The following is a 17,696-nucleotide window of genomic DNA, read 5'->3' as shown; positions in this document are numbered from 1 at the left end:
TTGACACAGCTGGAGATAGAACATTTTCACTTTGTTTTATCTCAACACTGTTCACAGCTGCCCGAATATATCAAGTATTTTCCTTGTTTGATTAAAAAAAATGTTTTAACTGCAGGCTTGGTATTTACTGGTTTTCTCAGCTTGTCCTATAAATAAAGATACTCATAACATAAACGTTTACTATAACTTTAAAAATAAGATTTAGCACACAAACTTGTTTTTCTAGGTTACTGATTATGGTTACTGAGTGCTGCTGGTTGGCATTATTTCAAACACAAGTACAAATGACGATTCCCCCACTGTCATTTAAAAATCAATGTCCAAAGTTGGGATATAGCTTCTGCTTATCTTCCTGAACCTTTGCTCCTTGTAAAGGCACAAGGCAGCGGAAACATGGAACGGATCAGTAAGTATCTCGGCAAATATAAAAACTATATTTTCCCGATGGGATTCACATCGGCAGAAATCATTGACTCACTCCAGAGCTTTGAAATCAGAGGCAGTGATGTATTCCTTGTCACTTACCCAAAATCAGGTCAGTGAAACGAACTCTTCTCCTGCATACACACGTTTTCAGGCTGGAATCAGAGTCTCACATCACATGATTTAATGTCTCTTATGTCCAAGAACAGGAACTATATGGACTCAGCAGATCATCATCTCCATCTACGAGTTTGATGGAGGTCTGAGTAAATATCCAACCAACATGGGAAAAATGCCGTGGCTTGAGTACATTGATACCCAAGAAAACTACCATCTACGACCATCTCCACGGCTTTTTGTCTGCCATCTCCCACCAGAATTTATGCCTCCAGGACTGGAGGATAAAAGGCCAAAGGTCAGTATTTTATATTTTCCCTTAAAGCAGAGGTGCCCAAACTGTTCCACGAAGGGTCGAGCCGCTGCAGGTTTTCCTTCCAGCCGGTTACTAAAGCAGGTGATTTTAATTATCAATACCTCCTTCAATTTGAGAGAAGGCGCTCATTATTCAGATCAGCTGCTGGAGAGATGGTTGGAAAGGAAACCCGGAGTGTCTCGGCCCTCCGTGGAACAGTTTGGACACCTCTGCTTTTAAGCAAATAAAATTAGAGACGTAGGACTCGCACCTATCCCAAAGGATTTTCCTTCCGAACTCAAGCAATCAGGAAATAGTTTCCATACAAAACAAACACAATCTAACATGAACTAAAACTCAGAGAGTACAAACCTCCTCCAAGCAGCTCACTCCCCTCCTAACTTGGATATTGATATTGCTGTTTTGGGACTCAGGCATGTTACTGTCACTTTGAGAGAGAGCATTCTCAATTGCTCATGAGTGTGAAGGTAGGGCAGAATGTTCGGGATCTTGGAGGAACTGAGCCACACGGTTTCTTTACCGTATTGTAGTTAAATAAGTAGGAGGACTTAACTGTGAATGATCCAGTAAAATTGTTGAATGGACTATGGAATAAAGGAGCCCGATTTTTCAATTTTACCTCGGAGTGTTGTGGGAGTTTTCTGCTTCATTTAGATACAAACGTGTAAACCAAGGCTGTCTGATCCTCAACCTGCCACAACAGAAGATTATCATCAAACAGACACAGACTGCAGCGCATTGCACGTGCATTCAACTTCGCAATGCTGTTGACGACAACCAACACACTCACGCCCACACACAAGGACACTCAACAGCACACACGCACACACACACACAAACACGGGGTGTGTGTGTATAACCATGTCGTTATATTTACTGTGTGGCCAAAGTTCCCCATGTTAATCAAATGAGTGCCACACAAAACAATCACCAATCTTATGAAAATGACATATTAGCATGGAAACGTCCCAAATTTGCCACATACATTCTCACACACATGCCAGTCGAAAAGGTCAATGACACCCAGGCTGCATTTCTTACACTGTTGCCATGGCAATGGCCAAAATGTCCCATATTACCCCAGTACAGATTTGACTAAACGGTGAGCTACTCATGCAGCTCAAATCTAAACACTTGTGAAGCACTCAGGACAAAAGCGGCGTGCGTCGGCGGGTCAGCTCAACGGCCTGTCGGCCGGCGAGGGCCTTCGATGCCGCTTGCGGCTTTAATTTTAATTGTTTTAACTTTTTCTAATAGTATGTAACTTTTGCTGCCTCTTGGCCAGTATTCCATTGAAAAATAGATTTTTAATCTCAATGTGACTATCCTGTATAAAGGTAAAATAAAAAAGAAATCATTGTTTCCACATCAGATCATCTACGTGATAAGGAATCCAAAGGACATCATCGTCTCTTATTACCACTTCTCTCAAATCTACAGTAACTTGGATACTCCAGAGAGTCTTGAGGACTTCTTTGAAGATTTCATGAAGGGAAAAGGTGAGAAACTTCAGACTGATGTTTTATGCTTTGTATTGGCCTCTGGAGTGTTGTTACATCCAAATATAAAATACTTGATAAAATATTTCATCAAATCAACTGCTGATAACTTTTTTTTAAATAGCCAGTGATCGTGAAAATTGCCACAAATATTGGAATCAATTCCTAAATTCATATTTTTTTATGAAATGCTTGAACTGTATAAATACAATTTTCATTTGAAATTAAAATATCACTTTTTTCAAGGAAAAAAGTAATTATCTACTCACCAGTGCTTAATTGAAACTTAAATTAAGATGCTATAGAGATGATATCAGGTGAAAAAATATCTGTGAATGATGACTGAGCTGTTATTGAAGACAAACACAAAATACTTTCTATTGATGCGAGGAGGAAACCGATGATGATTTAATTATCGGTTTTGGGTGAACAGTTTTTGAAGAACGACATTATTCCATCACGCAGTGGGATGGGGCTCCTGGTTTGACCATGTCAAAAAGTGGAAATCAAAGAGCGACCAGTATGACATCCTCTATCTGACCTATGAGGACATGATTGTGGTAATATTAGCATTTCAAAAATAATTCAAAGAAAATTGTTCTTAAACTACTCCACTGTTTCATTAGGTACTTCCATAAAGCTTTTTTTCTTTGTCTTGTAGGACCTGAAGACAGCAGTTATTAAGATCTGCACCTTCTTAGGTAAAAACCTGAGTGAAGCAGACGTTGAAAAAGTTGTAGAGAAATCTACATTCAAGAACATGAAGGAGGATCCAAAAGCAAACTACAAGTTTCTGACATCAGTGAAGGGAGATTTTATCCGCAAAGGTAATGTAACATAACTAACATATGGCACGTGAACAAACATCATAAGTGGTTTATTGTTTATATGTTTTAACTACAGGTCAGATCGGTGACTGGAAGAACTACTTAACTGTAGCTCAGAGTGAACGAGTCGATCGACTCCTTCAGGAAAAACTCAGGGATTCGTCTCTGAAGTTCATCTGGGAATAAAGAAAGAAGCCACGCCCACCCTGTGATGCTGGAACATCCTTATTAATTCAACAGTTAATGTGCAAAATGCATGAATTAAACATACTTTACGATGCTTTGTGACCTGTTGGATGTCTCTATGGGTAAACACTAAATAACAATATTCATTTATTTCTGAACTTATTCTGGGAATTAACCATCTCGGGGTGGCTGAGGCTCAGTTGGTCAAGCAGGTCATCCAGTGACCGATATGTGAGCGGTTCAAGTCTCAGCTCCAACTGATCACATGTCGAAGGGTCCTTGGGCAAGACACTGAACCCTACATCCCAGTGGTGCTGCATGGCAGCAGTCGCCCACTGGTGTATGAATGTGTGTGTGTATCAGTGAATGCCACAAGAAATGAAATGTGTCTTTATGTATCATGACCACGGAACAAGAACAAGAATGAAATCCCGTGAAGTTTTCTGTTTCTGTTTACGTTCTGTTAGAGTTTCCTAAACTCTTCCCGGTTCTTTAATCCCCTTCGTAGGTGAGTAGTCAATGAAGAAAATGTTGCGCCCGTCCGTTTCCGCCGTCTTTCCGCCTCGGTGGGCAGTGGTGGGGGGGCCCTCGCGCGACTGCACCGACCGGGGCGGACTGTCCTCAGTGAGGACTATTGGGAAGGGTTTTGGCCAATTTACACACCTGTCTAGAAAGAGATTTGAGGTGATCCTTTCTTTCATCGACTTTGTAAATAATGATGAACTTGTAAACATCTATAAAAGTTATGTAATCCAATATGGCCGCTGCCTGGTGACATTATAACATGCAAATTAGATTAGTTAATTTATTCCCATCACAAACTTTGGTTCATACTGATGATTTTTCTCAAGTACAGTATGGCTTTATCGCTAACAGTTTTTAAATTACAACCTTTAAAAAAAAAAACTGAATAAAACTGTGGCAGCAGAGGAGTTAAAACTTCTTGGACAAATTATTTGAAATTCCTTTTTATTTGTAAATTTCACAGTACAACGTATAGTGATGAGTTTTAATTGTTGTTGCAGGTTTAATAATTTTTAAATGCTCCAGAAAAAGCAGAGGGTGGTGAGTGTCACTACACACACACATACACACAAACACATGGCGCAATGACGCAAATAATAGCAGGACGTTTCGCCGGAACAATACCACCAAAAATAAACATCATCCACTCTGTTCTTCTGTCCTCTGAAGCTTGTAGCCGGTGTACAGATCTGTGCAGCCAACAACATAGCAGCTCAGTGAGGGATCAATAAAGTTTATCTCATCTTTTCACTCTGGCCGGCACCTTCAACCTATGCCCTCTCCGCACGCCATGGGGACCATGCATAAAAATATGTGTGTGACCTTCAACCCTCCTGTCATTAATCCACTGCGGAACTTTATGGTTACAACATTATGTGCAAATCAAAGTCCATGTTTCGTATCCTTTAGGTCTCAGTTGAAGTCTCGGCTCATTTTTCTGGCACAGAGGCAGCATGGATCAGGACAACAAGTACTTCAATCGATATAAAAACTTTAACCTTATCGTTGGATTCTCATCTGCAGAGGCCATTCAGTCCCTTCAGAGCTTTGAAATTCGAAACAGTGACATAATCCTTGCTACTTATCCAAAATCAGGTCAGTAAAAGAAACTCTCACAGCCTTTGCGCTCACGATTTTGTTCCAGGTGGAAACAGATTTAATTTGAGTGGTTTTTTTTTATGTCTTCTAATTAGGTTCCGAGAACGAAGGTTCAAGGAACCTATTGTTTTTGCAGAAATTATTTTTATTATTATTATTTTTAAATGGCTTTTTGAGGCACTTCCCGGGCACTTAGAGGTGTCGAAACCATATAGGAGCGTCACATCTGGTGTCTAGTTTCTAAATCTGGAATTTGATTGGAATTGTATATGGATTGGGGGCTCCATAGCGCCACCTGAAGTTGGCTTTTCTCCGAAAAGGTGCTCGGATCGTCGCGAAATCCGAGTATGTCGTACCTCTGGGGGTCCCGAGGCTAGTAAATATTTTTGAGATTTTATACGCAGACAGGAAGTCAGCCATCTTGGATGGCGTGCAAAAATTTGAAATGTACGAACGCGTTTTTGAGGACTTTAGGATCGACGAAAATCCACGAAACTTTACGTTCGGGTCCGCAACGGTACTTACGAGGATTTGATTGTGTAATTTTAACGTTACGTCGCGTATTGGCTCTTTGGCGCCCCCTTGAATTTTTTTCCCTTGTAGCGTAGCTTTGACCCCCTCAACATACGCGAAAACTCTTGAAAATCGGTCGGGAGACGGACATCGGCCAACTCGACCTGCTCGTAAAGCGATTGCTCTCGGCGTGTTTCTGGGGCTCCAGAGCGCCCCCTAACGCACGGGAGGCCGTAGTTTGAACGTAGTTTGTCCGATAGTCACGAAATTTGGTGGGAAGGTCCAAATCGTCATTCCAGACATATTTGTAATTGGCTTTCTTTAGCCCCGCCCACCCGAATGTCGGCCATATTGGATTATATACGTTTTTTGGCATACTTTGACGAACTCCTCCCAGTCGCTTTATCGGATTCGCGTCGAATTCGGGTGACGTGATCGCCAAGTACCCGCGACGTTAAATTGTGAAGGGATTTTTGATCGATCGAACGATGAGGTCACAGGCCACGTTTGAATGTGCCATTTTACCATTTTATAGGTCTCGAACTTTGCGATACTCCTCCCGGAGGTTTCGAGATATCAATCTCAAAGTCGGGCGACGGCCTCTCGACTCATTGACGACGCTAAATTGCAAAGCTTTTGTGTTTTCGCCAATCGCTGTTGCCGTGGCGGCCTTGCAAACTTTGATGTTGTGCCGTGACGTGCATGGCTGTCGGAGCTTCACTTTGCACGGTCCGACCGTCTCCAAATTTCACACGCTGGATGAGAGTCCAGACCTGAACTCGAGTACATGCCATTGACGGTGATGGTCTCAGCGCCACCTACAGGAACAGGAGCATACATTGTCCGATCGGTCCCAAACTTGACACGCTTCATCAGGGTCACGTCGAGAGGACGTACGCGTGTTTCTGACATTCGTGGATCGCGAATAAGCGCGTACCCCAACGTGCGCCAGGCCCCAACGTACGCCGGGTTCGAGGAACCTCTCAAGGCTGCTCGCAGCTTTAATTCATCTTGTGTTGCCACTCAGGAACTATATGGACTCAGCAGATCATCATCTCCATCTGTGAGCTAGATGGGGATCTGACTGAATATCCAAACAACATGGAGAAGATGCCGTGGCTGGAATGGCAGGAGAAACGGGAGCAAAACTCTGGAAGACCTTTGCCACGGCTCTTCACCACTCACCTCAGACCTGATCTCCTGCCTCAAGCAGTGAAAGACAAGAAGGCAAAGGTCAGCGTTTCATGTAAAGAATTCAAATATCATGTATTTTCTACGATATCAGTGGCTTAAAACATCAGAGAAAATAGTTCCAGAATTAAAGGGTAAACAAATGCTCATCAACTCATCCTTGGAGTACCTTCCATCTAAAATAAATTATTTAATTTACAAAGTTTAACACTGATCTGAGAGTTTACTTTACTGCAGACATTCAGTCATGAATGAAGACATCTTCTCTGGCCATGGAGTCAAGAATTTAGAATGTTTAACACATAGATTTTCAATCAATCAGGTCATGTTCCACAGCATGTCCTCACTCCTGTTGTCGTTTGATTGTAAGGACCATCAAAACTGAAATTAACTAAAAGTGAAGATATCAGTATGTTGTGAATTATTCAAATTGAAAAGTATATATGAGATTAAACTATGTTTTTTTTCTATACCAGATTATCTATGTGATGAGGAACCCAAAGGACAACATTGTCTCTTATTACCACTTCTGTAAAATCGCCAGCTTATTGGAGACACCAAAGAGTTTTGGACACTTTTTGGAGGATTATCTGATGGGAAATGGTGAGGAACAAAAACACAGAATTAACCATCTGATAAAATATCCGACCTGCTCCACTTTGTTCGGATATTGGATCCAGTAGTGATGGGGCACTAGGGGACGTAACCCCTAAACAGGGTGAATGGCTCCAGCAGATACCAGGAATACCGTCCGACATCTCTGTCCAGAAGAGCGCCGGCCTATGGGCAGCTAAACTAAGCTCCCAGACCTCTGGTAGAGGACCCGAGCTTGAAGGAGACAACGACAAAGATTATTTTTTTATATACCGTTCATTGTCTAGATATAATATACAGTTAAATATCGATTAAAGGCTGTATTAAATCAAATCGCACTTAATTAAAAATAAATATATATATAATATCCAATTGGAACTTCTCAACCTCACACACCAGCTCAGGCTCCTTCCCCGCCAGAGAGGTGACGTTCCACACCCCTAGAGCTGAGGATCGGACCACCAAGGTCCCTGTCTTCGGCTGCCACCCAGCTCACATAGCACCCGACCCCTTTTGTCCCTTCTATGGGTTGTAAGCCCACGGGAAGGAGGCCCCACACTGCTTCTTCGGGCTGTGCCCGGCCTGGTCCCATGGGTAAAGACCCAGCCACCAGGTGCTCGCCATCATGCCGCACCCCCAGGAGTGGCTCCAAGAGGTGGCCACAGTGACCCGCGTCCGGGCGAGGGAAACTCAGGACCAATTAAGTTGGCCTCACCTCGACACACAGCAAGGACTCTGGAACCACCCTTCTTGAGGGGAGTTGGACTCTCTTCCACTCTGGGGTTGACACTGGTGAGAGGCGTCGGGCAGGGGTGGCTCATCACAGATTGTCCATAACAAGCAAAATGTTCAAGCATGTCCATATGTGCACTTGGCACCAGGACACCCTAGGCGGCAGTTCGATGATCGACTTTGTAGTCGTATCGTCAGTCTTGCGGCCGCATGTTTTAGACACTCGGGCAAAGAGAGGGGCGGAGCTGTCAACTGTTCACCACCTGGTGATGAATCAACTTTGATGGTGGGGGAGGATGCCGGACAGACGTGGTAGGCCCAAACGTATTGTGAGGGTCTGTTGGGAACGTCTGGCAGTGTCTCCTGTCAGAAGGAGTTTCAACTCCCACCTCCGAGCTTCGACCATATACCGGGGCAGGCAGGGAATATTGAGTCCGAGTGGGCCCTGTTTTGTGCCTTCATTGTTGAAGTGGCCGATCGGTGCGGTGGCCGTAAGGTGGTCGGTGGTTGGCAATACCCAAACCTCTTGGTGAACACCGGGGGTGAGGGATGCCGTCAAGCTGAAGAAGGAGTCATATCAGACCCTTTTCGCCTGTGGGACTCCAGAGGCAGCACACTGACCTTGACTCGAGACATTGTGTGTCTACTTCGAAGACCTCCTCAATCCCACCAACATGCCTTCTTGTGAGGAAGCAGGGCCTGGGGACTCGGGAGTGGGATCTTCTATCTCTGGGGCTAGAGGTTGCCGAGGTAGTCAAGTAGCTCCTCGGTGGCAAGGCCCAAGGGGTGGATGAGATCTGCCAAGAGATCATTAAGGCTCTGGTGAAGAGGGAGCTGAGCCGAAAGGCAAAGCTCTCGATTTACCGGTCGATCTCCGTTCCGCCCCTCACCTATGGTCACAAGATTTTGGTAGTGACCGAAAGAACAAGATCGTGGTTACAAGTGGCTAACATGAGCTTCCTCCGTAGGGTGGCTGGGCTCTCCCTTAGAGATAGGGTGAGAAGCTCGGTCATCTGGGAGGAGTTCGGATTAGAGCCGCTCCTCCTACGCATTGAGAGGAGCCAGATGAGGAGGCTCGGGCATCTATTTAGGATGCCTCCCGGGTGAGGTGTTCAGGGCACGTCCCACCGGTAGGAAGACCCAGGACACGTTGAAGAGACTGTCTCTCGGTTGGCCTGGGAACGCCTTGGGATCCCCCCGGAAGAGCTAGAGGAATTGGCGAGGCACAGGGAAATCTGGGCTTCCCTGCTTATGCTGATGCCCCCGTGACCCGGCCTGGATAAGCGGTCTGAAGATGAATGGATGGAATATAAAATTATTTACTTAATGCACATTTTACATTTCGACATTTTAACATTGATGAATCAAATAGATATTAAAGCAGCAAAAGGAGATCAATAAGAACTTCATTTATGAATATCTGAGTGTTTACCTGTGGTAAACAAATCTATCAAAGACACACTAACTGTAATGGTAGCTGTCAGACTAACTAGCAGTCAGTTGATTTTTAAACAGTTACTAAAACATTAATGTGACCAAGTTAAAAAATATTAGTCAGTCCTTTAAAATAAAAAAAATTCTAAATTAACGTTGCAATTGTAATACAGAGAGAGATAGAAATGCATGTGCCTTTCAAGCTAGTATTTCCTAAATTTTTATTAAAACCAATAACCACCTTGAAACGTTGGAAATATTTTGTCTAAGAAAATTCCCTTGACTTTCAATTGTCAATGGGAGAGATATTGTCATTGTCACATTCATTTGTGAGAGGAGTCTTCTTTTAAGGGCTACTACTACCACTACGACGACTACTATACTTTCGGCTTGTCCCATCAGGGGTTACTACAACAAATCAACCCTCTCCACTTAACCCTGTCCTTTGCATCGTCTTCCCCAACACCAGCCACTCTCATGTCCTCCCTTTCCCAATTTATAGTGGCTTCATCTTCCTGGTTTGACCACATCAGAGCGTGGCATTCAGTGAGAAACCAGTACAGCATCCTCTACCTGACCTACGAGGACATGATTGTGGTAAAATTAATTTGGTTTGTAAATAAATCTGTTAAAAGTCAAAGATTCGTGAATCATTCATATTTTGAAACCCATTTCTCTTTTAGGATCTGAATACAGCGGTAACAAAGATCTGCACCTTCTTAGGTAAAAACCTGAGTGAAGCAGACATTGAGAAAGTTGTAGAGAAATCTACATTCAAGAACATGAAGGAGGATCCAAAAGCAAACTACCAGTTTCAGCCTGAGTCATTGTTGAAGGGCGACTTCATGCGTAAAGGTAACATAACTGTAATATGTGTGCAGAAACATGTAACCAGATATCAGGTGTAATTCCTGTTTCTTGATTCCAGGTCAGATTGGAGACTGGAAGAACTACTTTACTGTAGCTCAGAGTGAAAGAGTTGATCAACTCCTTCAGGAAAGACTCGGTGATCTGTCTCTCAAGTTCATCTGGGAATAAAGGAAGAAGTCACGCCCACTTGTACTCATTTAAAGTGATCCCCTGAACACAAGAATTTACCTCTACTACGTAAATACATTGACAAAAATATATAAATATTTCTTACAAGATATAAAATCCATTTTGTTTGGGAGTCACCAATGTTGTTTACGTCGCAATGCATTCTGGGTGTGATGTCAAATGGTTGCAGCCATACACATGAAGAGTAGATGCTGCATCGAGCGCTACTACCTATCAGCGCTGTCGAGCCGTGGGGCACCCATCTTGGTCTGGTCACCTGCTCCACTCAGTGGAATCTGCTAGGCAGGCACATTGATGATGATGAATATATTTATTAGATAGAATGTTAGAGTACAAGTACAATCACACAGTCGCATGTATTACAGTACAAATAACGTCAAACATCCTGTCTAAGAGGAGCATTTCAAAAAAGCCCTTGCGGGCTTGTTTCCGTTGAAAGTCCTTCGTACATAAATCATCCACAAATAACAATACAAATAAAAATAAAACCAATATTAAATTACGCAATTGATGCAACGTAACATTAGAAAAACAAAAATAAAATGTTATTACACCGCCAGTGCAAACTAACAATTAATCTAAAATAAATTACACCACTGATGCAAAATGACAATAAATAACTTACATAAATTACAATAAATTACTAAAGCAATTAATACGTGCAACATAGGTGGACAAAAAAAAGGAGGGGGGGTTTGATCCGGAGAGAGTCGTGATGACTATCTCCGTTTCTGTCCCCCTAAAAGGTGAATTTTTAGGGCCTTTTTGAAGGAGGCCAAAGAGGTGCATGTTTTGAGGGCGGGAGTCAATCCGTTCCACCCTTGGGTGGCCGTATTGTAGAAAGATGATTTACCCATGTTAGTCCTATAGGAGGGGGTAATCAGGTTGTTGTTTGAGCTCCCTCTAGTGTTGTGGCTGTGGGTGTCACTAAATCTGTGGAGGTGTTCCGTCAGGTATGCAGGGATTGAGGGGACTGAGGGCAGAGCTGCATTGACTATTTTAAATGCCAATCCCATTTTGAGTTGTTTAACCCTGTCTTCTACCCTGAGCCATTTTAGGCTAGCAAAATGTCCAGGAAGAAGGTGGGTTATGGGCCCCAGATTGAGGAGTAGCCGAATCAGTTTGTTTTGGGAGGTTTGGAGCCTGGTTTTCAGGGACATTTTGATGTTTGAATACCAGGAGGTGCTAGCATAGTCAAAGAGGGGCTGAACGAGGGCTCCAGCAAGCGAACGGAGAGCACTTTTGTTGACAAAAGCAGACATTCTGCCCAAAAATCTTGTTCTCTGATTGACTTTTTTGATCACCTTAGTTGCCATACTATCGCCAGACAGGTATTTGTCAAGAACACAGCCCAAATAGGTAATCTCTTCTTTGCTGGAGATTACTGTATTATCGGCTGTGACCTTGAAATCATTAACATTTATCTCACGTAGAGAGTGTTTAGACCCAAAAAGAATCGATTTGGTTTTACCAAGATGTAGTGACAGTTTGTTATCGGTAAGCCAAGTACGGATTCTGGTGAGCTCAGAGCTGAGAGCCTCCTCAACCTGCACTTTGTCCTCTCCCGAAATCAGGAGTGCTGAGTCATCAGCAAACAGGAACAATTTGCAGTTACAGGCAGCACTCATGTCGTTAATGTATAGGAGGAACAGTAACGGTCCTAGAATGCTGCCTTGAGGAACCCCACAGCTCACCGGGAGGGACGAGGACAAGGTTCCGTTTATGTCTACCATTTGTTCTCGTCCCTCTAGGTCGGACCGGATGTGATCGCGCGAGACCTCCCGTGTGATTTTTGGATGAGATATATGACGGCTTTTTGCTACTAATATAATATTAGATATCACCATCGCATAATTCGCCCCTTTCGATTACTTTCATTAATCGACGGATTGGATTATCGCTCAGCGTGGAGGACCTCGAGGTATTTATCGACGAGTATTATTCCAGCTGCTGCGTCATGGAGGAATCCGCGTCGGGCGATAATCCCTCCAAGAAAAGAAAGGCCGACTCGGCTACTGATACGGAAGATCTCGGCAACGAAGATGCTCCGACTAGCGCACTGGACTCCATTAATAAAAAACTGGACGTCCTCGGCGTGCTTCACGCCGACGTTAAAGATTTGAAGGCTAGCTTGGAGCTCGCGTATGGTATGATGGCTGAGCTTCAGCGCGAGAACATCGAGCTACACTCCTCCGTTGCGACTGTGTCAGTCGAAATGGAGAAGATTAAAACAGAAAATAAGACGCTCAAAGAGACAGTCCTGGACATTCAGTCGCGCAGTATGCAAGACAATTTAATATTCTCAGGCATCTCAGAGAGCGCCGCGGACAACCCAGAGTCCTTAATTAAAAACTTTATGACGACGTCACTGAAAATTCCCCCGGAGACGGTAAGTACAATCTCCTTTCACCGCGTCCACCGCCTCGGAGCCCGTAGAGGCGATAGGCCCCGTCCTATTATCGCCAAATTTGAACACTTTAAACATAAAGTGCTGCTAAAGAGCAAAGGACGGGAGCTTAAAGGAACCTCTTTCGGGATGAATGACCAGTTCCCGAGAGAGATCAACGAGCGGCGAAAGGTACTGTATCCGATCATGAAGCAGAATAGGCAGAAGGGCAAACGAGCTACGCTGGTTGTGGATAAACTATATATCGACAACCAGCTGTACCGAGACCCTGCCACCACCCCCTGGCTATTCTGAGTCAGAAACACCTGTAATTATTCCATTCAGCTAAGAATTAGAGGCATTTTCATGTGGATGAGGATTATGCTTTAACATAATGCTCGTCAATATGTGTAGGTGTAGTTATGTTTTGGTGTATATGTAGATGGTTATGTATGTATGTATATGTATTTATATATGTGTATGTCCGTATATATATATATATATATATGTGAAATAGAGAAACAAATGATCCAAAACTCACTGGGCTATTAGGAATTAATGTATTCCTCTTGTCCCAACTCTCCCCTCAGATCCACTCCCCCCCCTCACTGCTCCCCCTCCCTTTCACTCACCCCTCCCCTCTTCCCACACACACACCCTCTATGTCTATCACTTGTTTGTTATACTTGTTTATGTATCAGTGTTCTTGATTCTACTGTGCACGCATTTAAGACTCTTTATATCCCTCTCAGCTATCCAAACATCCAACACCTTGACTTTAACTTATCACATGTAGAGAATAGTAAGCAGCTTACAGAGATACACACAGTTAGACCTGACTGCTCACCATCGGTATGTCTAAGTTAATTTTGGTATCTTGGAATGTGTGTGGCGCTCGCTCTCAGGCAAAAAGAATCAACATCTTAGACCATCTCTCAAAATTAAAAGCAGACATTTGTCTCCTACAAGAAACCCATTTACAAAAGTCAGAAGAGAAATTACTCACAGACACAAATTTCAGTCAAGTTTTTTCTGCCTGCTATAACAGCAGACAAAGAGGAGTCTCTATATTAATACACAAGAGACTACTCTTCACGTTAAACAACACTGTAACGGATCCAGAGGGCCGATACATTATTATTCAGGCAACCGTATTCAATAAATTATACACAATTGTGAATCTGTACGCTCCTAATAGTGATGATTCGGCCTTCTTCCACACATTGTTCTCCCAGCTACTCGAGCTAACAGCAGAATCAACTATCATCATCGGCGGAGACTTCAACACAGTTCTAAATCCATCAGTAGATCGCTCCAGTACTACAGTACACACGAGGCGTTCACAATCAGCCAAAGTACTACTGGAATATATGGATGATTTTGGCCTTGGCGACGGCTGGAGATTAAAAAATCCAACGAAGAGGGAATACACGTTCTTTTCTTCTGTGCACCGTTCGTTTTCAAGAATTGATTATTTTCTCACAAATAATTCTGTGATTGAGAATATTTCTACTAAAATTAATCCAATAATTATCAGCGATCATGCTCCGGTCACGCTTACCTTACAAATCGCAGCGACCTTTAAACCCCCGTCGACGTGGCGCTTTAACACCTCTTTGCTTAAAGATGCAGAATTTGATAGGGTCATAAGAAGAGAGTGGGCAGACTATCTGGAAACAAATGACTCTCCAAACTCATCTCCGTCTTTACTCTGGGAAGCAGGGAAAGCTGTAATCAGAGGTAAAATTATATCATATGCCTCTTACAAAAAAAAACAGGAACAGAAAATGGAAAAGGAATTAGAGGAGAAAATTAAACTATTAACCGATGCTTACGCAGCGAACTCAAGCAATCAAATGTGGACTGAACTACAAAACACAAAACTAAAACTAGATGATATATTATCAAAGAAAACAGAGTTCATATTACAACAATTGAGATACAACGACTTTGAATATAATAACAAATCAGGCAAGTTTCTGGCGAATCAACTCCAACGTAACAGAGAAAGATCTCTCATAACAGCAATTAAAGGGTTAAATGGTGAGTGCACGCAATCACCAGAAGAAATCAATCAGATATTTTACACGTTTTACCACAACTTGTATTCAGCAGCTAATAAACCCAACCCGGAGGATATTGAGGCATTTCTCAGTAATCTGAATATGCCTCAACTATCAACAGAGTATAAGAACATTCTGGAAGCTCCGCTGTCTATAAATGAACTCCACAGCGCCCTAGATAGTATGCCTAACGGCAAAGCACCAGGCCCGGACGGCTTCCCGGCTGAATTTATGAAGCATTTCTGGACTATGTTAGCGCCGTTATTCTTCAGATCAGTGACAGAAATGAAAAACAATGGTCATATACGACCCGACATGAATACAGCAGCAATTAAACTTCTACTGAAGCCGGACAAAGACCCCACCCTCCCTTCAAGCTACCGACCTCTATCATTAATCAACGCCGACATCAAAATTATAGCAAAGGCACTCGCATCCAGGCTGGAGACAGTGATCCCGACTGTAATTCACAGCGACCAAACAGGATTCATTAAAGGTAGACATTCCACCAACAATATTAGAAGACTGCTAAATCTGATCAGTATGTCGCAGCGACTTGGAAAAAAGGCAGTGGTTGTATCGCTGGACGCAGAAAAAGCCTTTGATAAAGTTAGCTGGTCCTTCCTCTTTGCCGTCCTACACAAGCTTGGGTTTGGAGAGTCATTTATTCACTGGGTGTCAGTATTATATAACTCTCCCAAAGCGACCGTAACCACCAACGGGATTACCTCACAGAGCTTCACCTTGCAGAGAGGTACCAGGCAGGGCTGCCCACTCTCTCCTTTATTATTTGCAATATTTATTGAACCCCTAGCAGCAGCAGTGCGGCAAAATACCAGGATTAAGGGAATCAACACTGCGGTGTCAGAACACAAAATCAATTTATATGCTGATGACATCTTGCTTTATTTACAAGAACCCTCGGATTCGCTGCAGGAAGTATTCAAGTTGATAGCTAAATTTTCACAACTTTCAGACTATTCCATCAATTGGACAAAATCAACATTACTTCCCATTACAGAAAAGTCATGGAACCCTGCAGACCAGGACCCAAACTACTCCTTTCCTACGGGCAATTTAAAGTACTTGGGCATTAATATTTCACCTAAACTGTCTGAGTTAACCCGATTAAACTTCACCCCACTTCTGGATAAAATCAGCAGTGATCTGAAGTGTTGGAATAACCTCCCGATATCCCTTTTGGGAAGAATAGCCACCATCAAAATGAAAATTTTACCACAAATAAATTATTTATTTTCAATGATTCCGTTTAAACCAACTTCCAACTGCTTCCAGTCGTTGGATTCAGCCATCACCAAATTCTACTGGAAAAATAAAAAAGCAAGAATTAGTCTATCTACCCTTCAGAGGAGTAAATCTAAAGGAGGCCTGGAAGCCCCAAATTTTATGAATTATTACTTGGCTAACCAGCTACAATATCTTGTACTATGGATGCACCCGAATAGAGACTCTAATTACTGGTTAGAATTGGAACAGAAGGACTGCAAGGATATTAGACTCGCAGATCTCCCCTTCATCACAACAACCATTAAACGGCATAACTGTTTTAAAAACCCGATGATTTCTTCCACCTTGTCCGCCTGGTGGAAAGCGTTAGAAGTTACAAATTCTAAACTGGAACCCTGCGTGTTCTCTCCAATCTGGAATAACCCTGACTTTCAGGCTAGCAATCAACCTTTCCATGTAGGTATGTGGGAACAGAAGGGAATCTCTCAACTCCATCATCTCTTTCGTGACAATACGTTTATGTCATCTACAAAATTGTTCCAAAAATATGAACTCGGAAGCGGAAATTTCCTTTACTATCTTCAGGTAATGAATACAATTAAGAAAAGAATTCCAACGCTCCGGGGCCCGCCTCAGCCACCTGTATTTGTTATGGAAGTCACAAAGATTTCCCCGACAGTTAAAAAGACCCTTTCTAAGATTTATAAACTCCTCTCAAGCACAGATACGTTACTTCTTCCCATCTCAAAATGGGAGACGGATCTGTCACTAACCCTAGATCATGACTTTTGGACACAAATCTGTGAAAATGTATTTAAAATGACAAAACACAGAAATCTTCAACTCATCCAGTATAAGATCCTTCATAGAACACACATTACTCAATATATGATGAAGAAAATGGGCTTTTCTGAATCTGACATCTGCTCTCAATGCTCCCAAAATACTGCTGACACTTATTTCCATGCTCTATGGTTGTGCTCACCCGTCCAGGATTTCTGGGTCGCAGTATCACATAGACTGTCGTCCATCTTAGATTGTACGTTCCCTTTATCTCCGATCACTTGTCTACTCGGTGACTTGGCAGAAATCATTATTTCAAAGAAACATACGCACCCCACACTCGCAGCCCTCGCCATCGCCAAGAAAACAATCCTCGTTAACTGGAAAAATAAACAGTCTTTAAACATCAATCATTGGTTGAATCTCCTCATAGAACACATATCAATGGAGAAAATCTCTGCTTCCAAAAAAATAAATAAAAAACATTTGAAATATTTTACAGAAAGTTGGTCTCCTTTTATTAAATCATTAAATATAAATATTACAACCTGATTCTGCCTGCTAGCGAAAGCCACCACAACGATGTAAATGGTAATGCTGCTTGTTTCTGTTTTCTGTATCCAGGACCGAGTGGATCTCAGAAATACATCGCCGCCCAGCCATTCTAACTTTCTATGTTTCAGCTCCAGTCTCCACCTCAAT

General features: G+C 42.8%; 2 protein-coding genes across 2 annotated transcripts; both read left to right on the top strand.

Annotated features, from left to right (window-relative positions):
* Positions 1-393: 393 nt before the first annotated feature.
* On the top strand, positions 394-3,368 carry LOC137911384 (amine sulfotransferase-like). The gene is made up of 6 exons (XM_068755748.1): positions 394-535; positions 633-838; positions 2,229-2,355; positions 2,821-2,915; positions 3,017-3,187; positions 3,264-3,368. The coding sequence occupies exons 1-6, from the start codon at positions 394-396 to the stop codon at positions 3,366-3,368; spliced, it is 846 nt and encodes a 281-aa protein (XP_068611849.1).
* Positions 3,369-4,846: 1,478 nt separating this feature from the next.
* On the top strand, positions 4,847-10,493 carry LOC137911387 (amine sulfotransferase-like). Its single transcript, XM_068755751.1, has 6 exons — positions 4,847-4,988; positions 6,532-6,737; positions 7,172-7,298; positions 9,958-10,052; positions 10,139-10,310; positions 10,384-10,493. Exons 1-6 carry the CDS (start codon positions 4,847-4,849, stop codon positions 10,491-10,493), a joined length of 852 nt encoding a protein of 283 aa, XP_068611852.1.
* Positions 10,494-17,696: the final 7,203 nt, after the last annotated feature.

The sequence above is a fragment of the Brachionichthys hirsutus genome, chromosome 23, assembly GCF_040956055.1.
Source record: "Brachionichthys hirsutus isolate HB-005 chromosome 23, CSIRO-AGI_Bhir_v1, whole genome shotgun sequence".
In the NCBI taxonomy this organism is placed as follows: domain Eukaryota; kingdom Metazoa; phylum Chordata; class Actinopteri; order Lophiiformes; family Brachionichthyidae; genus Brachionichthys; species Brachionichthys hirsutus.
This window is presented reverse-complemented; position numbering and strand designations above follow the sequence as displayed.